We start from the raw sequence: 24,094 nt of genomic DNA, 5'->3' as shown, positions 1-24,094 counted from the left end.
AATGAAACTGAATTTTATAGACTCAAGATGTCCCCTTTATATGGATTAGAGTTCATTGTGTGAATAGCTGTATTGTAAATGATGGCATTACTTGCGGGGTAATATACTGAAAATGAATTGCACTTGTGAGTCTGCTCTTTGATTCTTTTTGCAAGCACAATAGTGGGCTGTATGCAGGAAATGAAGAACTGTGAAACACGAATGCTGTATATATGGTGTCCCTTATATAAAATGGCAAAATGAAGGTTTCCCTTTTGGAATTTTTGAAAAAATACCTTTGGGCCATGGTTGAACCCATTGATGCAGAATCTGTGGATGGGGAAGTTGGATTGTGTGTCAATTTCCTCACCATTTCTAAATCAATGAGCTGAACTTCTTTCAGGTGCCTATAGCAGAGTTCTTTATTTTTACCTTGGCATCAAAAGCCTCACCTATCAAGGTATTTAAAGCAGGAGAGATTTGTGCACCCTTATTCAAGCCATGCTTCCTCATTAAACTTTTGGTATTATTCTGATAGAGGTGTTCTCTACTCTTCCACATGAGCGTGATAGAAGCATGGTTAACTTTAAACATGCATTTGCACCACATGTGAAGTATTGTGCTCTAGAGAGAGAGAGAGGAAACATTCATCAGTGGCTATTAGAATACACTGTTATATAAAAATAGATGATCTGTTTTCATAGTTACAGTAGGAACTGTCACCTTCCTTCTGTGCTTCTTGGGCCCCTTCTACACTGCCATATAAAATCCAGAATATCTTATTTGAACTAGATTATATGTCAATGTAGACTCATATAATCCAGCTCAAATCAGATAATGTAGATTATCTGACTGGTAATCTGGATTATATGGCAGTGTAGAAGGAGCCTTAGAGGAACCTGGGCAGGTGCTGGTGAAGTGCTTGATAAAATAAACTTGATCCAAAAAAGCACAGTCATAGGCCAAATCCTGTGCTAGTTCTGTTTAGGGTACATCTACACCAGTGGTTCCCAACCTTTTTTTTTGACCAGGGACCACTCTCCAACATTAGTACCAAAAGGGTTACGAATCGGTTTTAGTCAACTTTAGATTTGTTTTGGTTGTTTGGAGTGCTGATTCAGAAAATTGCATTGGCTAGACCAAATCAGTTCTCGTTTCTGATACAGAACGTATGCCATCCAGTAGTCGTCATCTGCTCCCCCACAGAAAACCATATTTCATAATCTACTGCTACTTTGGGGGACTCTCCTTCTCACTCTCTCACTTCTTTGCTCATGCTGTCAGATGAGTCTTCTCTTCCCTGGCCTGGGAAGCCTCCCAAGGCTAAGAAAGCACTGACGAGTGCAACAGCCTTCTTTCCTTCCTTCTCTCCCTCTCCTTCTCACTCTCAGCCCCATTTGCGTGCCGCCAGGTGAGTCTTCTCCGCTGGCCAAGAAAGCGCTGTTGAGGGCAACGCACTGGGATCTCTTTTTTTCCCCTCCTTTCCCTCCCTCTCATGGACCTTATTTTAGGCCTCACGGTCCACCCATGGGCTGGGACCCATGGGTTGGGAACTACTAATCTACACTGTAGAATTAATTCAGTCTGACACAATTTAACTGTCGTTACTCATGCTATGGAATCATGGCAGTTGTATTTTGGTGAGGTACCAGCACACTTTGGCAGAAAAAGCTAAAGAACTTTAAAAATTCAGCTCCCAAGATTCCATATCAGCTTAAGTGGTATCAAACTGCATTAATTCTGCAGTATAGCTGGACCCTTACGGATTTAATCATAACTAACCTAAGTCCCACTGATTTGAAATTGTTTACTCTGGTTTCTCCCTACACTTCTAAATGTACTTTGGCAGCATAGAATATGCTGTAGACATCTAGATGTAATATACTTAGCTTTAGAATTATCAATTCAGCTCAAAGGACACAATAATTGAAAGAAATAGAGGAGGATGGCTGGCAATTAATTCAGAACATAGAGAAAAAGTCTTCCCGCTTTTGTTTCTTGCTATTATAATAGCACTTTGTGGGCTTGTGTAGGCTTGTATCGCTGAGCACGAGAGCTCGGCAAAGGGGGGGGGGGCAGGAATCTAACATAATTTTGCTCAAAACACCAGCAGAGCTTTTGATTTGAGAAGAAGAGAGATCCAGGGGCCATGTGCGTAGGCAGCCTAGGCAGTAGGATTCCTCCCCCACTCCTCAGGAGTTTTTTTTAAAGCCATGAAACATTTTAAACTGGTCCATGAGTTTCAAGCAGAATATTCTTCTACATTTTGAAACTATAATTATTTTAATTGAACTGTGTGATTAGCAGTACTGTGCAATCTTAGTCGGGAAAAAAGAGTCACACCCTCAAATGTATTCACTGTGAACATGACCTTCTAGATAGCTCTTTGAAGGGAGCTGTGCAGGAATGAGAAAGCAGGCAACCGGGGAGAATAACCTCAGCATGGAAACAGGTTTCAGCACATGGGATCAGCTAGAATAAGAGCTGCTCAAGCATTTGTGCAAGAAGCAGGCGGTGGAGGAATAAAAAACCTCATTTCCTTAGGAGGCATCCATACAATGCTGAAACTCTGTGGCTTTCTCAGTTCAGATCCCTATGGCAGCTGCCTGATGTGAGCAACAGAATGCAAGACTGCCCTGAATACAGATGTTAGTCTGCATTGTACTAAATCTTTGTTTGCTACCAAGCTTTGTGTTACTCTGTGCTTTGGAATTGCTAGGCAATCTGGTATTGCAGCAGGGGTCTGCTCTCCATGTTTGTGGGTGTCTGAAAGAGAGGGGGGGAAACCAGACCGAGGTGCTTTTTTCCTAAAACATAACAAATGGATTGCAATGTTTTCATGAATGTTGGTTAGGATTGCCAAATAGTTACTGAGCAATATCTTTTAGGAAAAGAGCAATCACATTGATCAAAAGGGAGCTTTTATGTGGAAAGGGTATGGCATTTGGGGCTCTCTAACTTGAAAAGGAGGTATTTATTTATCGTGTCAGGAGCGAACCAAACAGTTGTAGTGTATTTAAAAACACACACACAGAGTTCGAAAACTTGGCATTCTATTAAATGTCCTTTGTCCAGTAGCTGGCCACTTGGATTGCCTCTTGTGTTGCTGCAAGAAGATCCTCCATTGTGCACGTAGCAGGGCTCAGGTTGCATTGCGCAGGTGGTCTGTGGTTTGCTCTTCTCCACACTCGCATGTCGTGTATTCCACTTTGTAGCCCCATTTCTTAAGGTTGGCTCTGCATCTTGTGGTGCCAGAGCGCAGTCTTTTCAGTGCCTTCCAAGTTGCCCAGTCTTCTGTGTACCCAGTGGGGAGTCCCTCATCCAGTCTCAGCCACTGATTGAGATGGTGGATTTTAACTTCCCACTTTTGGACTCTTGCGTGCTGAGGTGTTCCAGCGAGTGTCTCTGTAGATCTTAGAAAACTATTTCTTGATTTAAGTCATTGGCATGTTGGCTGATATCCAAACGGGGTGGGCCTGAGATGTCACTGCCTTGGTCCTTTCACTTTCATTGACAAAAAAACAGCAACAAAAACTGCAATGTAGTCCATACAGACAAAACGATGTGAATTGAAGAGTTATTGTAATTGGTAGTGATGACAATTCTGACTAGATTAGATCATAGCATAGAATCATAGAGTTGGAAGAGACCTCGTGGGCCATCCAGGCAACGCCCTGCCAAGGAGCAGGAAAATTGCATTCAAAGCACCACCAGCAATCCCTCATTATGTCTCCTCTCAGCCTTCTCTTCTGAAGGCTAAACATGCCCAGCTCTTTAAGCCATTCCTCATGGGGCTTGTTCTCCAGATCCTTGATCATTTTAACCATCTTCCTCTGGACGCATTCCAGCTTGCCATCATCCTACTTAAATTGCGATGTCCAGAATTGTACACAGTATTCCAGGTGTGGCCTGATGTGTATTGGAAGGTTCCAAAATTAAATTTAGATGGAATTTCAGCTATGTAGGTATATTGATATAGTACACATAAGCTGAGCTTATGAAAACAATGTTTTTGTGGTTATATCTAACTACAGGGACATTAAAAAAAGATAAGAATAATAAATGTATGCTAAAATACTACCCAGTTAATTTGGTGTCGCCCCCTCTGAAGGTGTGACCCAGTATAGTTTACACAGACACACCCATGGCACCCACCAAGTGATGCCACTGGACAGCTTTAAAAGAGAAGTGGGTACATTCATGCTGGATGGTGCCATCTTTGGCTAATAATCCTGTTAGTTACATTTTAACTTCATTATGAGTTAATATGTCTTTGAGTACCAGTATTTGTGGAACGTGAATATAGTAGCATGGCATAATTGATTTCACATCCTTCTTTTGAGTTTCTCACAAGCAACTAATTGGCTACTGTGGGATTGCTGGACTAAGCAAGCCAACATTCCTGGCAAATAATTTTTTCAGGAAAACTTAATCTGTTGGGAGTAAAACATGCTTCCACTGTGCTAATCACCCCCACTTTCAGTTCTGGAAAGTAAGGCTTCTGTGTTTTTCTTGTCATGCTGTTAAAGGTCATTTCCTTTTGTTGACACGGCAGCTGTTATATTTCCCCTTTGACCGATAGGAGTATATTCAGAGATGTCATGGCTGCATCAGAAAAATGTTAGCAAGGTGGCAAGGTAACTCCTAGACCTTGTTTGACTGGGTGTTAACCAGCTGTAAGAATAAAAGAGAACTATATTAATTTCTTTGAAATTTTCTAACCTTTACATGACTGTGAAAATTCCTTCCTGTAAAGACTGCCACATGGAGGAAAATAACAAAGCAGTCACACCTGAGAGTTTTCTAACTAGAAAACATTCAGATGACAATAGAAAGTACATAATTGCCTGTTGTTCACATACCTGATAGGAGAAATGGAATAGATTTCCTTAGAGTTAATGTTCCTAAAATACAGTGCATGGATGACATTAACCTTGGGATCCTTAATATGGGTAACCTGACAATTTTAATGTGTAGGCAAGACAAATGGAAAAGTGGCAGTTTCCAAAATGTTTTCATATCAAGTTTTATGAAGTTTCAAAAATAAATAGTGACGATTACAATTGTGCTCAGAAACAGACTCTTAGCCAGTGAAGATATTTTACAACTGATGATCTGTGTTCCTTTTGATTAGTTGAACTTCACAGCCTGACTAATAGAGGTTACTGGGAATTTTCCAGATGGAGGCTCCATATAATGCATTGCAATAATAATCACTAAAGAGTGTATAGCCACCAGTATTAGCAAGACACTCATGCATTGAGGTGTGCTATTGGGAGCAGTTGGTCCGCCCACTTCGGCTTGCAGAAGTTGCTATGTGCCAAGGAAGCAAGTGTGTCCTAATCTGCTGGCATTTTAATTTAAGGGGAGTTTATTTTAATCCAGAACATCTTCAATGCTCCCTCCTAAACCGAGCCATCTATTTGATTGTCTAGATTGCCTCATCTTCCAGATTTCTTTACTGAAAATATAATAATAATAATAATAATAATAATAATAATTGTATTTTTTACCCGCCTCTTCTCACAACACTGCTACACATGTCTTCAAGGATAAAAAAAAAAATCAAAGATCAAGACATTCAAGTAACAGATTAGTTATTTTATATATTTATCGTATCAGAAGCAGACTGAGGGTACAGTTTTAATGTAATTTTTTTTAAAAAAAAACAACAATACAAAGTTTAAGAACTTGGCATTATACTAAATGTCCTTTGACCAGTAGCTGGCCACTTTGAGTGCCTCTGGTATTGTTATAAGAAGGTCCTCCCATTGTGCATGTTGCAAGGCTCAGACTGCATTGTAGTAAGTGTTCTGTAGTTTGCTCTTCTCCACATTCACATGTTGTGGACTCCACTTTGTGGCCCCATTTCTTGAGAACAGATGAGCTGAAACAGTTCCAGTTATTTTCAAGGAAACCACAATAAAGCAGGTTTTAAAAGTGTTGTTCACATCAAGATCAAGAATATGACTATGCTGTTTGACTCCGAATTTCGCTATCCCAACCCCAACCCCTGATTTTTTAAACAATACATCCCCTTCTTTGTCTTTGATAATATATGCTGAAAATTAGCTGAGCCTCCCATAATAGCTTTTGAAAAGCATTCCTGTTAAAGTATCTGCATGGGTTAATGTACTTACCAGTATTTTAAATAAGAAATTAAATGTATATGGTATTAGATCTGATTTGGAGTTTGATGTGGCCTGATGAGAGCAGGTGAGAAGCCCTATGTTTATTAACAGAAATGTCAGCTCACTTGGTATTCTCAGCACTAATTCTCTTTTTTTTCTGTTTTAGAAAAAAGCATGGCAGACCATAAAAACTATTGTCAATTTGCCAATCATCAGCCCTTTCAAGAAGCGCTACTCTTGGGTGCAGCTGGCTGGCCACACAGGTGAGAATCCCCTTACTTTCTTGCTGGATCCATTGCAAATAGAAAACTTCTTATAAAATTGTTAATAAAATGGTAATACCCCCAAATTCCCCATCCTATATTTGAAAAAATGAACTAGTGTTTTCAATTTCAACACTCCCAACTGTATAATAAAAATTGAACTAGTGCTTTCAATTTCAACACTCCCAAACTGTATAATCCTGCTGTCCAAATGTTTGGACTTCAATCTTTATCAGACATTGAATTCAGGAATGATTAGAATTGTGATTCAAAGCTTTTGAAAAGTACAAGGTTGGAGAAATTGAAAGAACTGATCAAGCGGAGAAAGAAACATGTGGTTTATAGACCTGACCTTTAAAAAAAACAAAACCTTGCCTCTGAATATTTGGGATTAGGCAGCAAGCACATTTAAATCAAAGCGATGATGTAGGATCATGTTAATTGATTAATTCAGCCAGGCTGTCCTGCAGGCAGTGTAATTTCAGCTCACCTAAGAGTCCTGAAAATACCAGATGTCATGTAACACTATATGTTTCTCACATTTTCTAATGCAAAATAATGCTTGGACTTGATGTTTCTGACAGGCACAGAAAGAGGAGATAGGTCATTAATGTTAGCCTAAGTCTAAAAGGAAAAACAACAAGATGTGGCGCTCGTCCGTTTTGTGATTCTCAAATTATGCTGGGAATATGCATCTCCTTGTGTTCAGGCTGTGTTTTCCACTAGTTGGGTGGAAAATCTGCTATCCAACATGTCCACCACTCTTGGCTGGCATTAGAGCAAATGCAAAACTTATACAGTATAGTGCCAAGCTTTGGTTTTCATTGTGTGCCCACATAATGAAATGCTGCCATATTTCTCTTTGTTGTAGATTGATATATCACAGTCCAACCATTTCCCTTTCTCCTCTAAAAGCTATTTCATTTCAAAAGGGCATTAATTAACATGAGGCCAATGCTGGAGTTTACATCACAAAGACTTGAAAGGAAAGTTGGGTAGGATAAGAGCTGCTTAAGCAGGCTACTTCTTATTTATCATTTGTAGAAATGGCTGGCATATTCTCTTGGCCAAGTTTTTTCCCCTCTGTTGGCTTTATGTGATTAGTGCTTGTTGTCTTTACTGTTTCTGTAGTAACCCCCTGAGGTAAGAAGAAAGTAAACACCAACAGAGTTATGTGCAGAGTTCTTTAAAGGAGGAGGAAACATAATAATAAGCATTTTCTTGTGCAGTCTACTCCCCTCCTTTACAATCCCAGGAAGATAATTAATTTGTTTCTTTACACTTAAAGTTCTCCTAATTGCTAGGGAAGCCATCCATCCTAGTACTGAGTACACAGAATTGTGGCAATGCAGCCGAGGTGAACCAACTTATATCTAAGTGAAATGTATAATTTAAACTTCGCCTTCCTCTCCTATCTTGTGGAATATATATTTGTTTATAGAAAAGGTGTATTTCAGTCATAGAATCATAGAATCTGTGAGTTGGAAAAGACCTCATGGGCCATCCAGTCCAACCCCTTGCCAAGGAGCAGGAAATCAAAGTTAACTCATTCCTTTTGGAATTGGCTTCATTTGGACCTCAACTTTCTCATTTCCTTAGTTGTGCATCTTACCTTTGATAAGAGTAGTAAAATAGTTGGGCTACAGGGTTCCTGGGCCATTATAGTATCTAGTGCACTGCTTCTTAAACTGTGGGCCCCAACCCCAAATGGGGTTCCCTTAGCTCAGTGTTGAGGTCACAGAAATTTTGCAACAGTAATAGGTTTCTGAATGCTACCTAGACATTTACACAAATCTATTAGCAACAATGTACAATGGATTATGTAGGAAAAGTTTCAGCTGTACTTCATAAAAAAAGAAAAATTGCCAGTTTAGTAAGCATTGCAAATGCTGATTTATCAGCAAATGTGTAATTATATACACATTTTTATATATGGAATTGCAGAGAAATTTCTTGGGTGGAAAGGGGTTGGAAGTGGAAAAAGTTTAAGAAGCCCTGATTTAGAGAAGAGTGTGTATGTGTTCAAAGTACACAGCTTGCCATCCAGATTTGGGTTTGGTTTGGTTACTGACCAGTGACGGATTGGCCCTCTCTTGTGTGCGTTGAGTATGTACAGCATTGAACTCAGTTTAGGACACAATGGTAGCTTTGCATATATTTGATCATTTAATCTGGCTACTAGACTAATAAGACAGTAACGATTAACATTCCATACTGTCTGAAGTATCTAGATTTGAACATGCTTTTGTTATTAGTGTAGACATTTTTACAAAGGTTTTTGTTCAAATAGTTTTTTTTATAGCCAGACACTGTTTGCACTGGGTGTTCTTTTTACAACTCTTACATTATCTTTCCAGGAAAATCATCTCACTAGAAGGCAGGGTGCGGCAGTCTTAACAGGAAGGAGAAAGGCCTTTTCCTTGTAGCAGATGGAAAATTATCTGTCTTCATTGTTTTGTTTGCCACAGGGAGCTTCAAGGCAGCAGACGGTGGGACAATTCTGAAGCGCTACTCAGAGAATGAGGAGAAATGTTTTGAGCTGCTCATGAAAGATCCACTGCGCTCCTGCGTTCCCATCTTCCATGGTGTGGTGGAAAGAGACGGCGAGTCCTATATCCAGCTGGACGACCTCCTAGTTAACTTTGAAGGCCCTTGCGTAATGGACTGTAAAATGGGAATCAGGTGGGAGATATTTAAAACCAACAGCAACCTACCCTCTCGTTTTGGGGTCTATGCTTGATATCTATGATTGAGATGACATCTGAGCCAGAAAATACCATATTGGCACTGCAATTATTTTGAGACCAGAAAGCAAAAACTGTAATGGAAAAAGCCACTGGGCATGCTGGCCAAGAGATTGTGGGATAATGTGCCAATCTCACTGTGCGCCCACTATTTCTGCGTACTTCCTTCAAACTCTTCTTTGTTGTCACCCAGAGTTAGTGGGAGAACATCATTTCTAAACCTGTCTTATTTTGGTCCAGCTCAGATCTGACTCTGAATCTTGAGTGCTGATTGACTCCATTGTTTGTAGATTTTGACTCGTTTGATTGGCAGTTGAAATTTCTTCATCAGAATGGGGAGAAATCTTAGGCTGGTTCTACACAGGCCTTTAATCCGCACCCAATCAAGTTTCAGAAAACTGACTGAGCGCAGATTAGAGTTCATACACCTCCCCTACCCACCGTGCAAACCTGCGCTTTTTGGGGGTGGGCATGTCTAGATGCCCTTCTGGACCTCCTGGCAGCACACCCAGACACAAAAGAACCCCCCCCCTCCAAAGGGCTACAAAGTAAACATTACTTGTGTGGCTGTTATGAAAGTGGTGCCGGAGATCTCCTGGCATGTTATTTCTTTTTACTTTTTAGCCCTTTTGGGGGGAGGGGTTGGGAGGGGGTGGGTACAGTTTTGAATTTTACGGGCCCTGGAAATCCTGAGACAGCTGTCTGGATTGGGCTTGAAAGTCAGGCCCAATCTACACAGGACCCACATCTGGAAAGACCCAGGTCTTTCTAGGTGTCAAATTAATTCAGGACAAAGCAGGGTTTTACTGTTTTGTCCCAAATTAATTTACTTTTACCTGAGGCATCGTTTGGGTGCCTCAGGTAATAATGTTTAAGCTTGTGCATTTTGGGTGCTGTGTGGATGTGCACTCCTAGACCCACCTAGGTAGTGTTGCCATTGGCTGTGCTGGCTGGGGAATTCTAAGACTTCAAAAAAAACTTTTCCAAGATTTAGTGTTTAAACATTTTTAATCTTGCTGTAACTTATTGGAAATCTCAGGGACATTCTTATCAATGTGGCAAAAATGACAAATTGGTCTTCAACTTCATTCCCCATTCCTTGGAAAATGTGGACATCTTAATGTTTAGCTCTGTACAGAATGCTTTCTCTGTGTGTGTTCTTTAGTGTCAGTTCAACAGTTATTTACCATATATAAAAAATCTACCACTGAGGTGCTAGAATACAGCAAACATAGCACCCTGTATCTAAATGTATATTCCAGTCTGGTGCAGAATTTGTGATAAGGTTATTAATGTACTTGTTTTGGTCCCTATCTGCACGGGGAAGACCATTTTTTGCCCTTGAGTGAAATCATTTTCAAAGGTCAAGGCTTCTGATTCAGAGTCATGCATAGAAGTAGCACAGATATTTTAACTAGATTTATTGTGTCATCACATCTATTGCAATTACAGGAGAATCAAGGTCTTTCCTCAGTTTTGACTAAGTAGCAGGTGGTCTGTCCCCACATTTCATATTAGGATTATAATGTTTGCAGAATTATTCTGCTCTTTATGGATGGTTGGCTGACGGGAAAAGATAGTGATGGATCAGAGTAATATTACACTACATTATCACCTTCGGTTTAGCAGTATTTTAACCTCTATGGCCCTATTTTAACCTCTATGGCTTAATCCTATGAAATCCTGGGATTTGTAGTTTGGTGAGACACCATTACTTTTTGACAGAGAAAACCAAATACCTTGCAAAACTACAGCTCCCACGATGCCATAGTATTGAGCCTTGGCAGTTGAAAGGGTGTCAAAGTTAAAAAAATGGGACATTTCTTGTCTTCAGCTTGGCTGTTAACGTAGTCTATTGTAACCATAACCCCAAAAAGTCTAAACTTTACCAAAATTATGAAGTAACTTTTGTAAGCTTTATCATAAATGTTCACTCAGATATTTCTGGAATATATATAGAAGCATGCACTTTTATGGCTTTTCTTAATCTCAAATACTCTGGGATTTGTATTTAGTGAAGCACCAATACTGTTTACCAGAGAAGGCTAACCATCTTGCAAAACCACAATGCTCAGGATTTCATAGCATTGAGCCATGAAAGTTAAATTGGCTCCAAACTGCATTAATTCTACAATATAATGCACCCTAAACTATTTGACACAGAGTGTCGATGCATCCTCAGTCCCTCCAAGATTCAGGAGATAGAGTTCCTAGTTCAATACTTGGAAATTATAAATATATTTGAATTACTAATGTGAATTACTACTGTGAACTAATGTGAGCCCCCGGTGGCGCAATGGGTTAAACCACTGAGTTGCTGAACTTGCGGATCAAAAGGTTGCAAGTTTGAATCTGGGGAGCGGCGTGAGGTCCTGCTATTAGCCCCAGCTTTTGCTAACCTAGCAGTTCGAAAACATACAAATGTGGGTAGATCAATAGGTACCACTCCAGCGGGAAGGTAACGGTGCTCCATGCAGTCATGCCGGCCACATGACCTTGGAGGCGTCTACGGACAACACCGGCTCTTCAGCTTAGAAATGGAGATGAGCACCAAAACCCAGAGTCAGACATGACTGGTGTTAATGTCAGGGGAGAACCTTTACTTTTACTAATATGAAATCAAAACAAAACAGAAATCCTAAATTGGTGGTTGGGATCATGTAGCCTTCAAAAGTTGTACTGCAGCTCTCATAAGCCCTGATGAGCATATCTAATGGCAACCTGGAAGAGGGCAATTCCTTTATAGTTTCCTGTAAGGGAAGCTCACTCTTGGGAATTTCAGTATCAACGAAGTACTCAGTGTCAGGTTATTTTTGCAGGACATATTTGGAAGAGGAGTTGACGAAAGCAAGAGAAAAACCGAAGTTACGTAAAGACATGTATAAGAAGATGATTGATGTGGACCCTCTGGCGCCCACAGCAGAGGAGAACACACAACATGCAGTGACTAAACCACGGTATATGCAGTGGAGGGAGACCATTAGCTCCAGTGCAAACTTGGGCTTCAGGATCGAGGGGATTAAGGTAAGCCATCTTCCAAACCTTCCCTCTCTAGAAAACACTCTCTAGTTTTTCCTAGTTACAACATTTTTCCATAGTACAATAAAGGTCTTTTGAAGCACTAAGGGCCCATCCAGACAGTACCTTTATTGCAGTATCTACAGCAATAAAGGAGAGGCTGTCCAGACAACGTCCTGGACAGTCCCAAATTATTTTGCCACAAACCTGGAAAACCCTGGTTTGTGGTGATTTAATTAGATAGTGGATTTATTCTGCGCCTTCTTGGAAGGCGTGGGATAAACCCACTACTTCCGGTGTCTGGATTACAGTCCAGACACCAATGTCACAGTTTACTGGTCTAAATAATCCCCACCTACTCCCCCAAAGCCCCCAGACCACTTTGAAAAGTAATGAAAACTTACTTGGCCTCCATTACAGGCTTGGAGCAGGTCTCCCGGCATGTAAAAATGATGGACTATTCCCCTCCCCCCACTCTCCTAGCACATCATTTTTGCACACTGGGATTGCTGCTCCAAGCCTTTAATGGAGGGTGGGCAAGTTTTCATTATGTGTGCTTTCTGGGGTGTGTGTGAACAGGCCCCCAGGAAAATTCTCAAGAAATCATCTGTATCTGGAACTACATGATTTATTGAAATGAACTGGCACTCATTTGGATTTCCATATGGTATGTATTTCTTTGTCTGTTAGTATACTGTCGGGTAAGCAGGAACAACATAAGTTAGAGCTTGAAAATACTGAAATGTTTTAACTCTGATCTAATAAAATCATCCTCTACGTTGGCGATGGTCCAGTCTGTCTTACTGATTTTTTTTAAGTCCTAGAAAAATCAATTATTTAGTGATGTAATCCACCCACTGTTTGTTCTTTTCATAACCTATGAAAACACCACTAGTACAGATTGTAATTGACTGTTATTTCATAGTCATGTTCAAAATGTAGAGATATAGTAGATTTTGAACATGAAGGGTACCATAACTCCTCTCAAAAAAGCGTGCTTGATCTTTTTTATGTTTGATTTGGTCTGTTTTAGCCTTTTGCTTGACAGATAGGCTTGATAGGTAGGCGTTGGAAACCAAATGCAGTATGCTTTTCTCAAGTGCTACTGAGTGTTGAAATGGCCAAGGCAACAAGGCAGTATTTGTTTATGTTAAATTGTTTCCCATGCACTAGTTTCACTGCCACAGGGTCTAGTATGGGTTGGTAATTGTGGGATCATGTTGGGTAGGTATGCTAGGAGCTAGAGTTGAGCCATATCTGGAAAACTGCACAATTCTCTCTCCAGTCTAGTATTTGAAAGCCTTCATAGTTCTGGCCCAACTTACCTGTCCAAACGTATATCTCCCTTTGAACCACTTAAGAGTTTAAGATCATCTGGGGAGGCCCTGCTCTTGGTCTCACCATCTTTGCATGTGCGACTGGCAGGGATGAGAGACAGGACCTTCTTAGTGGTGGCCCCTCGGCTGTGGAACTCTCTCCCCAGGGATATTAGATCAGCTCCTGCCCTCCTGACCTTCCGCAGAAAAGTGAAAACATGGCTTTTTGAACAAGCCTTTGGGAACCTACTGCAATTGATAAACACAGAACTATGTGAAATCGAATCCTGGAACGGCTTAGATGATGTTTTTGGATGACAAGGCTAATAGTGAAGGTAGTGGTTTTATACGTTAAGGTTTTAATGTATGTGTTTTGTAATTCTGTTTTAAATGTTTACTGTAATTTTACATTGTTTTAATGGCAATGAATACCCGCCTATGTTACAAAGCTGCCTTGAGTCACCTTCGGGTTCGGGAAAGGCGGGGTAGAAATATTGTAAATAAATAAATAATAGTTGGACAGTGTATTGATCCTCTATATCAAGCATGGGCAAACTTTGCCCCCCTCCCCAGGTGTTTTGGACTTCAACTCCCACAATTCCTGGGAGTTGAAGTCCAAAACACCTGGAGGACTGAATTTTGCCTATGTCTGCTCCATATGATTTGTTGTTTTCAGCATGAAACTGCATTTGTCTCTATTACACTGTAACAAAATCTGAAAAAAAATCTGTTCCTGATTTGAAAGTGTGCCAAAATAAAATTGGAAAAAGAATCTTGGCTTGCTGATGGAAGAGTAAAATGGATCCAATCTTACTTTTAGAAAGAGACTTCCAGAGCCCAGGAGCAGTAACTGAGAAGGCCCTCTTGTGCCTGTGAGAATGGCAGGGCTGAAACAGGTTTTTAGGGCTCAAGACTGGCATATATGGGAAAACACAGTCCATTTGATATCCTGGATTTGAGTTCTATAGGGCTTTATTGGTGGTAATGATTACACTGAATTGTACTCAAATACAGAATGGTAACAAGAGAGTGTGGTCTCAACATAACCAGCTCCATTAGCAATGTCAAATAGTGAAGTTTTCTATCACTTTTTAAAGATAGCCCTTCATAGAACATAATACAATAAAGGGAATGGGCTGTAACTAAGCAATGTTTTTTAGGCTATCCTTCCCCAACTTGGTGCTTTTGGGGTACAAATCCAACTATCTCCAGTCAATAGTTGGATTATGTAATTTGTATACATTTGGAAATGGTCAGAGATTGGAGAAAGCAACTTACAGTGTACTTTTAAAGGAGCCAGCAACAACTGTGTTGCATGCAGCCTGTACTGTAAGTCAAGGTATTTATATGATTGTATCTGTTCGTCCTATGATTACACATATTAACATGAATTATTAATATAATGGTGTAACGATTAGCGTAATGTCAGCAGTGTTGGAAGTTAAACATTTTCACTGTCCAAAAACAAAACAAACATTTGAGCTCATGAGCAGTAGACAGCAAGCTAGAAACCCTTAAGGCATTAGATCGTGTCTGATTTTGGATGCTAAGCAGAGTCAGTCCTGGTTAGTACTTGGATGGGAGGTTGACAATGAATACCAGCTGCTTTGAGTTATAGTTCAGAGGAATGATCTGGAAAAATAACCCACTTTGTTTAAAGACCCTTCTACACAGGTCCTAAAACTGGATTAATCTGGACTGAAAGGTCTGGATCTGTTGAGGTGCTCAGCTTGTGGATATTAGCTCCTGGGATCTCATTCCACAATCCCAGGGTCAATCCCCACAGTGATCCTGTTTTTTTGGGCTCCTGGAGGGAAATCCCTCTCCTCCCCACAACCTGCTGTGTTATTTTGACATGCCAGGAACTCTGGACTGGGTGGGGTGGGGGGCTGAGCATGCCAGCAGTAAGTTTAGGGGTGAAACAGGGGGCTGGTGGTTGCTGAATGCCCTCCTGGGTCAACTTCTGGAAGGCATGTAGCCACCCCCCAGAGTTGGAGGTGGGGACTAAATTCCGGGAGGAACTGGGATATAATATTGGGTCCCATATTAATAGAACAATAGAATCTGAAAGCTTTTTTGAGTGGGGTTGGGTGGGTATTAGTAGCATGTAAATAAATCAACCATTTCAAATGGGGGTATGTGCCTACTCCCCATAAATATGGGTGTTGTGTCAGGCATGGATATTAGTCGAAAAATCTAAAGGATCCTGTTAGATTTTCTCCTCTAGTAATTGTTAAGCGGGTGTTACAGATCACACAGCTAGTGTGCCATCTGGTAGCAGCCTGAAAGGATCCTTTCTATGTGTTCACAGACATGCAGGAGTACATCACTTCAGAGTTTTCTGAGATTTCTCTGCCTACGATATACACTGCAGTTGCATAACTTTCTCATCTTGTCAGCCTGTATGCACTTGTGCTTGAGCCTGGCCCACACATTTGGAGCAGAAGCACTGGATGAGAAGCTACGAAAAAAATCGCCATAAGCTTGTCATGCAGTTTTTGAAATCAGCTGAAAGATCATTGTATAACTGATAAACATGAGACCAGATTTTACTGAGCATGGTGCTACCAACCCAGGCCGAATTTCATTCAGTTTTAGGAAGGTTTATTTTGAATTCTTTAATTGATAGAAGCACTGATTTCAGAACATAGTGCTCTTTCCACAAGTGCGGAATTCATTCATTGTATTCCTTCCCACTCACCTTGTTTACAGTGTAGGTTGGATTCACTTAGTCACACTTAAGAACAGAGAAATAATTGGATTTAATTTAATCATGCTGAGTTTAAGTACCTTAGATTTCAATGGTTTTGTGTAAGATTTACCAAATCTGGCTCTGACCCAAAGCATATTATTTCTCAAATGGCACTGAGAATTATTTGCAGTAGGCCCATGTATTACACAAGAGATCTCTTTCCAGGACCCTTACTGTAATACGATTTTTGCACATAATCTTGGATTCTATTTTTCTTACCTGAAACGGAAGATGTTTTATTCCATTTCAGGCACAGCACTTCATAGAATCTCACAGGAGAACTAGCAATGCCTAGAGAAATGTTATCTTGAGTCCTCCAATGTGGTTCTATGGTCAACTTCTGGAGGAACCTAGTTGTAATGCAATGCATCTTGGAGGCATCAGGCAGAGGAGAGTTACTTTATTTATTACTAGCTGGATTTATTACCACATGTTGCTGTGCCCAACCTTCACTCCCTCTTCCTCTCCTTCTTTCTTTCTCTCCTTCCTTCCCTCAATTTTAGTCTTTCCTTCTTTCCTTCCTTCCTTTTCTCCCTCTTCCCTTCCTTCCTTCCTCCCTTTTTCTGTCACTTCCGCTTTCTCTTCTTTCCTCCTTTTCTACCTATTCTTGGACTGCAACACCCAGCAGTCCTCCTGATTGATTTATCTACCTTCCTATATAGCTCTATCTAATCTATCTATCTTATCTTCCTGGGAGTTACAGTCCAGGAATAGGAAATTGGAAATATGCAGGAATTGGGATGTGTTTTGTTTACCGGTGTGTGTGTGTGTGTGTGTCATTTTTTGCACATGTGCTGTAGCATCTTTTGGCTTTTTTTTTGGCTTTTTAAGTCTCTTCTGCTGTGTTTTTCTGTGTTTTTATGAATGATAGTCACTGATGGGCCTGAGAGGTGTATTGTGTCCAAATTTGGTGTCGATTCATCCAGTGGTTTTTGAGTTATGTTAATCTCACAAACTAACATTGCATTTTATTTATATAGATTAATTGCAAGTTGGGGTTCCAGAACTTGGGTGCTAAAGCAGAGAACACCTTCTCCTACTCCCTCCCACAATGATAGGACCTTGGTGTCTTTAGACATAGTATTGGACTGATGATGACTTTTGCAAATAGTATGCCTAAATACCCCAAAGATACCAAATTTCATCTGATCTTGGTTAGTACTTGGATGGTAGACCCCCAATTCATACTAGGTACTGCAGTGGATGAAACGGGCAAAGCCACCTTTGAGTGTTCCTTTCCTAAGGAACATCAATGGAATTAATCATGTGTTAACGGGTGACCCAAAGACACATACACACATAGACATAGCAGTGAGTAGTTCTCCTTACTGGTATGGTTTACTTGCATTTCGATAAAAGACATCCATCTTGAAATTAGTCTTAAATCATTTGTTTCAAGTTAACTTTCTCAGGCTTCAGAAACCTGGGCTTTTGCCTTTTTTGTCATCCCCCCTATAAATAACAACTCACTTTATTCCTCTTCTTTCTCTTTATAATTTGCAGAAGGCTGATGGGAGTTGTAATACCAACTTCAAGACAACCAAGACATGGGAGCAAGTTTTCCACGTTTTTATGGAATTCATTAAAGAAGATACTGCTATATTGGTAAGCCAAACATATACGCTTAATGCCACCTGCTTGCATTATTATTGAGCCTTGCTTTGGCTGCTTAATTGAGGTGACCAAAGGAGAAATTGATATTTGGCATCATTGCTTTTTTTTTTTAAACCAGAAGAACCTATGTTGCCACCATTTTCTTTGTAATAGCTTGGTGGTGATGGTGGAAAACACCTCCCATCCCCTTTTAACAGGCCTCAGTCCTGGATATATTAGGTAAATTCCAGTCTTGTGTGTAAAGTGTCTGAGCTTTTGGTGGTGGCCCAACACCAGGATTTCTAGGATTATCTTTGTCATTTAGACCTATTTTAGTGTGATATCTGGCTTGATTTTAGATGAAATGGCCTCTTTTTAAAAACCTTGGTAGATGATTTGTTTCAGGAACTAAATGAGGAGTGGGTTTCTGTTAATTTGCTGGATCTCTTAGTAGTTTTTTTTTTTGCATCTATAGCATTTTTCTTGGTCACCCAACAGAATTGGGATAATAAAGTCCATGTTTTTGTTTCAATCTTATGTAAAATGCAGCTTCAAGAGGTGCTGCTGGGATTCACAGTTAAGATAACTTCTACTTGTTTCTTTGACTGTGAGGCCTATATAATCTATATAAATAAAAATGTAGTGTTAGTTTGTGGGATTAACATAACTCAAAAACCACTGGATGAATTGACACCATATTTGGACACAATACACCTATCAGGCCAACGAGTGACCATCACTCAGAAAAACACAGCAGAAGAGACTTAAAATCTAAAAATAAATAAATAATGCATTGCAACGCATGTACAAAACCACATATATACACATATATACAAATACATACACAAATATATACACACACAAAACACATATACACAGACTGGGCCATAGCAATGCGTGGCAGGGGACAGCTAGTCAGCCATAAAGGGTTACATCTTGTTCTCCATGTTGTTGAACAACTATATGAACCACTGCAAGAAGCTGTCCAGATAACTGGAATACGGTGCCATCTGTATGGTGATGGCATACAGCTCGCCTAACCCTGGTAACCCTGAACTTAAACCCAGGGGCTATGATGGACTGTGTGTGGGCTAGCAAGCTGAGACCTAATCCACACAATACTGAAGTGCCTATAAGCAGGTAGGAAAACAGATCTGATGATGGATGTTCTGCCTGTGAAGGGATAGCAGTTCCTTTGAAAGACCTGGCTTTGTTCCTGAATGGTCAGTTTGCAGCTTTGGCGAGGAATGCTGGTGTGTCAGTTTTTGGCTTTTCCTGGAGTCAATAGATCTGGCTGCTTTGATTTCATCCCCTCTTATCTGTTGGACTTATTTTGAAGAGTAATACTGCGAGGAATCACAGTTTTGCAAGAGATGAATAGTAGTTAAATGTTAGCAATTTACTGTTCTAGGGATTTTTAGGATTTGCATTGATGTTCCTACCAGGTGGCATCTCAAATTATCCAATGCCCACCCATCTGTATGACCATAAAATGTTAAGTAACCAACCCCTCTTTTTTAACAGAAAAAATATTTAAGACGTCTGTATGAAATTCGTGGTATCCTCGAATCTTCAGAGTTCTTCAAACGGCATGAGGTGAGTATGGGTGAAAGCTTTTGAATTCAGTGCAGTAAAGATTCAAGCAACTTCGTCATTTATTACCATTTCCTTTGAAAGGAAGCTCTGACAATAGCCTTGACAAAATGATGGCTGTGTAAGGTGCATAAAAGAAACTTAAAATGTAGCTGATCTCAACTCTTTTCTCAAAGACAAGTTCCCTCTTACTAAATCAGTTTATAAAGCCCTACCTCAACTTGGGATCAGCTTATCTACTTTCCAGTCTTGAAACTAAACCTGAGTCCATAGTAGAAACCTCCTACCTAAATGGCACTACCTAAAAGAATCCTCCACCTTGTGCAACTGTGGAGCAGAGCAGATAACACAGCAACTGTATGCTTGTCCGCAATGTCCTGTCTCATGTACAGAGGAAGAATTGTTGGAGGCTACAGACAATGCGGTTGCTGTTGCCTGTTTAGCCACTTGTGCTCTTTCTATTTTTATCAGTTTTATACTAATTTGCGCAGTGTTTTTGATAAAAAATAAAAAATAAATGCATCTCACTGCATGAATTTAATTAATACTAAATCCTTCAAATTTGATTCAGAAACTAGACAAACAAAGGTTGTCATTCTTATGATTGGTTGTAGGGCTTTTGTTACAGAAAGGTCACTCATATATGCTTCTCTGCCTGGCATGTTGGCTACTAAATATATGAAGGGTAAGCTAATTGTAGAATCTGCAACTTCTTACACATCACATTAGTATTTCTCTACCCTTTTCTTTGCAGGTAATCGGAAGTTCACTGCTATTTGTTCATGATGAAAGTGGGCATGCCAATGTATGGCTTATTGATTTTGGAAAGACTACTCTTCTCCCAGATGAGCAGACCCTGGATCACAGGATTGCATGGGAGGAAGGAAACCGGGAAGATGGATACTTATTTGGACTGGACAATTTGATTGCTATCTTAGCAAGTATCTTGGAGAGATGAGAGGAACTGATGCAAGTTCAGGAAAGGACTTCACCTTAAGTTTTAATTTTTTTTCATAATCAATCCCTCTGCTAGAGGTTAAGCCTTTTAAAACTTGCCATACTCTGTGGACACAAGGACCTAGGATGCTGCTGGAGAAAGAAATAGAAATGTAGAGCCACCACGCAGTGATCTGGAATGCAAACTGGATGGATTCGGTTTTATGGAACAACAGAATGAATCTTGAATATTTATACATTGGATCAGGACCAAGTGACTGCTTCACTCATGAACTAAATCATTCTGGATCACCTTTTAGCAACTTGGAATAAATGTTGCTTGCCTCAAGTGAGATTGAAGAGACCAGACCTCTTCTGTGGAGGAGTTGTCTTCAAAATTAATAGGCCGGCCTCTTTTCTATTTCTCACCCCATTCAAAGGGATGTTCACATTCCAGGGGTTTCCTTGAAACACCGTATAGAGATATAAGGCCTTCAAGCCTTTATTTTAAAGTCATAACAGTAATAGCAATCTGGTTACTATAATGCAGGGAAATTTGAAAATGTACATAAAATGCTGCTCAATCTTCAGAAACCAAAAGGCACTTGGGGCTTCTACTAGCCAATTCAAGTGTATATTTGCCCTTGTTCTCCCCATACCCCTTCTGTTCTTCCCAGCCTTTCTTCCCCTCCCAATCTGTTTTCTCTCCCTGTCCCCTCTCATGCATAGTTTTCTATTCCCTTTGCCAAAGTGCTGTGCAGTTTGCCAGTTGCAGAAGCAATCCCTGCTCAAAATGTTTTATGCAAATCCAGCCTGTAGTCTTGCCCACAAAACAGGATTGCAGTGTAAAGAAATCCATGCAAAAGGTGTGAATTTGCATGGCTTTATACTGAGCTCAGAGTTGGTTTGATTGAATATCAATTTCCTTTGCTTGTGTCAACCTGGGGAGTTCTATACTATCAGCTGTCATACCTTGAAGAAGGCTAAATATGGGAGAATTGGGTCTGCATTTGATTTTGCACTAGTGCCTCCATATTTTCATCTGTGACTCTTGTTATAACCTGCTGGATTTTTAATTGTTTTATGCAAGAAATGCTACACATTCCAGAAAGAAAGCATCAGTATGCTTTGAAAGGGGCTTAGAACAATTTTAGAGAAGTTTGTGCTGGCCCAGAAATGACCTCTTTTTGCCAGCTGGCATTGCACCTGAATGTTTGAACATCTGAAGGATGACATCTTACTGGCGTAGTTGAGCTAGTAAAGGTAGAACTGACGTATGTAGTTTACACTGAAATGTTTCATGTCCAAGGAATCAGGATGCCAGTTTTGTTGCTTGGTGTAAGAGTGCTTTAGCTTTGACTGATTCCAGACCTGCAGTTTCTGCATGAATATATTGGCAGATTTAAAAGAAATAGTTATCTTTCTAGAGATAGATAGAGATACACTGAAGACTTGAAAAAGAAGGTGCTAGGTACTTTGTTTGGGAAAGTATTAAGAACTGTTTAGTGCATCATTTGAAAGTGGTATTTCTATAGCAACCACATATTTTGCAGCAACAAATCAGTTGTGAAAGTGATGGCTTATGTTACAGAAAATACTGTAACTTCCATCCTTTTCTTCTATGAGGTATCAAGGCTTAAAGTCACTAACAAAAAGTATCATGGATTGATCTGGCAGAACATTTTTCTTGTGTTTTGCAGCCTAGCCATAAAGTTCCATTAATCATGTGATACATGTGTCAGTTGTCACAAAACTAGTTCCAGCAGTGGCAGTAGCAACTGTGTGTGTTGTTGCCTCTGCATGCACTACAGAAAGGTTGGCTGAGGTTAGGCAGGGGTTGACTCTCTTGATTTGATGCCATTGTTGGTGCCAGGCTTTAGGAGGCTGTAACACAATTGGAGGAGATCGCTTGAGTTGACTACCCTATCAGTCATGATTTCAGTTGGTCTACTATAGTTGGGATTAACACATAGGATTTCAGCCTAAAATGCTGCAACTAGAAATATATCCATAGCTATGACAATGTAACTCCAGGTAGTAGGGATGGGGAATATGTGGCCCTACATTTCTTGTGTGGATTGCAGCTTTGGTATGCCAGTGTAGTGCTGGTGGGAGATGCATCCATTATCAGTTACTGAGCCTCGTTCCTCTAAAGCAGAGCTAAGCAACTCAGCGTCCTAAACATGTTTTAAACTTCATGATCCCTGGCCATGCTCGCTACGATGTGAGTTATAGCCCAAAACTATAGGAAGAGTGCCAGCCTGCCTACTGCTATCATAGAAGATATAAAATGTGGAACTATATTCCAAAAAATAATGGTTGCATCTTTTATCTTCAGTGACGAAAGCATGGAAGATCTGATATACTGTTTAATTCCATGAATTATACTTCAGTGATGGGGACTCATGCTTCAAATGGCCGCAACTCTACTTCTTTTGTAACCAGACGGAAAGTCTTGTCGTATTTGTAGAGGATGTTGCTCTGAACACTACATTGCAAACAACTGTATAGGCATCTTAACTGTATAGGTTGAGAAGTTTAATAGTTCCAGTTCAATAAAAATTTCACTGAAGACATGTCAATTCAGTTTTTATATTGGGGATCCTTGTGCCTCTGACATACATTATTTTCTTCCTTTGCTATTCAATATAATATAAAATTCATGCACATTAAAGATACTAATAGTATCTGTTTGAATATGAGTGATGATGGATTAATTATATAGGGATCGCAGCCTGTCTAGGTATAATGCTGGGAAATAGTCAAGGATTGTCTCCAATTCAAAACCTCAGCCTCAGAGAATAAAGTTTTTTACACCGACAGCAGAGAAAGTAATGATGAGATTTTCTCTTCCACCCAATGTGATATTGGTAATTTTCAGCTCCCACCCTCATGGATACTCTTGGTATTTTAATAAGCATTTAAATGTATAAGAAGGTGCAATCCAATAGGTCATATTTTCCTTTGTTACCAAATAACGATGTTGTTTTGTTTCAAGACTTGTGTTGTATTGGCAAGCTGATTCATTATCTGGACCAAAATGAGTGCAGAGAATCAGCACTGCTGATGGATAAAGTTGCAAGAATTATTGCTCAGGAACATCTCTCAGCACTTTGTGAACACCTAATGGTGGAAGGACAAAGCCATTGTTGTAGGACTAGTGCGGGAGTGGTGCAGGCTGACGAAGGGCTGAGAACGAGTTTGGCATGAAATGGCCACAACTTTAATGGTGACATCTGTATATGTTGGCATGACATGAGGCACATAAGGACATGAGGAACTGGATTCTTGACCTGGAGCAGGAGTCAGTAACAGAGATGGCAACCACACAAGCACTGTGTGGTTCTGTGTCACCTGAGGTCCAACTTGAAGTGGGCATACCAGCAAGCCTCTATCCCCCACACCTAAAGGCTCCTAATGGGACATCATGATAGATTGATGGACTGCAAGGCAACTGAATCAAGCATCTTACAACTCTCTTCACTCTTCAAGTTGATTTGTAAGTAAAAATTACAAATCACTGTAGATTCACCAACAAGTTTGAAGGCAAATGTTACGGTAGGGGCCACCACATAACCTCCAGTGCATGCAAGCCAGAAAGGCGATAGGAGTTGAAACTTGCAGGGTGTGACACTCCTATAAACATACTTTCCAAGCAGTCATGAGGTGAAACTGCATTTCTAAGGGTGTCACCTGGGATGACCCCACTCCAGTGCCAATTGGGTACCTGTCTCTAGACGCATGAATGGCACAAGGGAGTCTAGGAAGA

At 40.2% G+C, this 24,094-nt stretch overlaps 1 protein-coding gene across 1 annotated transcript in view; it reads left to right on the top strand.

Annotated features, from left to right (window-relative positions):
• Positions 1-22,897, top strand: part of ITPKA (inositol-trisphosphate 3-kinase A) — a 77,695-nt gene extending 54,798 nt beyond the window's left edge. Inside the window, exons 2-7 of the mRNA XM_060760733.2 lie at positions 6,277-6,373; positions 8,842-9,055; positions 11,937-12,141; positions 17,707-17,808; positions 19,321-19,392; positions 20,144-22,897. Of these exons, the coding sequence (XP_060616716.2) occupies positions 6,277-6,373; positions 8,842-9,055; positions 11,937-12,141; positions 17,707-17,808; positions 19,321-19,392; positions 20,144-20,347 (894 nt within the window). The 3' untranslated portion in view covers positions 20,348-22,897. The remainder of the gene's footprint in view (positions 1-6,276; positions 6,374-8,841; positions 9,056-11,936; positions 12,142-17,706; positions 17,809-19,320; positions 19,393-20,143) is intronic.
• Positions 22,898-24,094: the final 1,197 nt, after the last annotated feature.

The sequence above is a fragment of the Anolis sagrei genome, chromosome 1 (genome assembly GCF_037176765.1).
Source record: "Anolis sagrei isolate rAnoSag1 chromosome 1, rAnoSag1.mat, whole genome shotgun sequence".
Taxonomy (NCBI): domain Eukaryota; kingdom Metazoa; phylum Chordata; class Lepidosauria; order Squamata; family Dactyloidae; genus Anolis; species Anolis sagrei.
The sequence above is the reverse complement of the archived record's forward strand: the minus strand, read 5'-3'. Positions and strand labels throughout refer to the sequence as shown.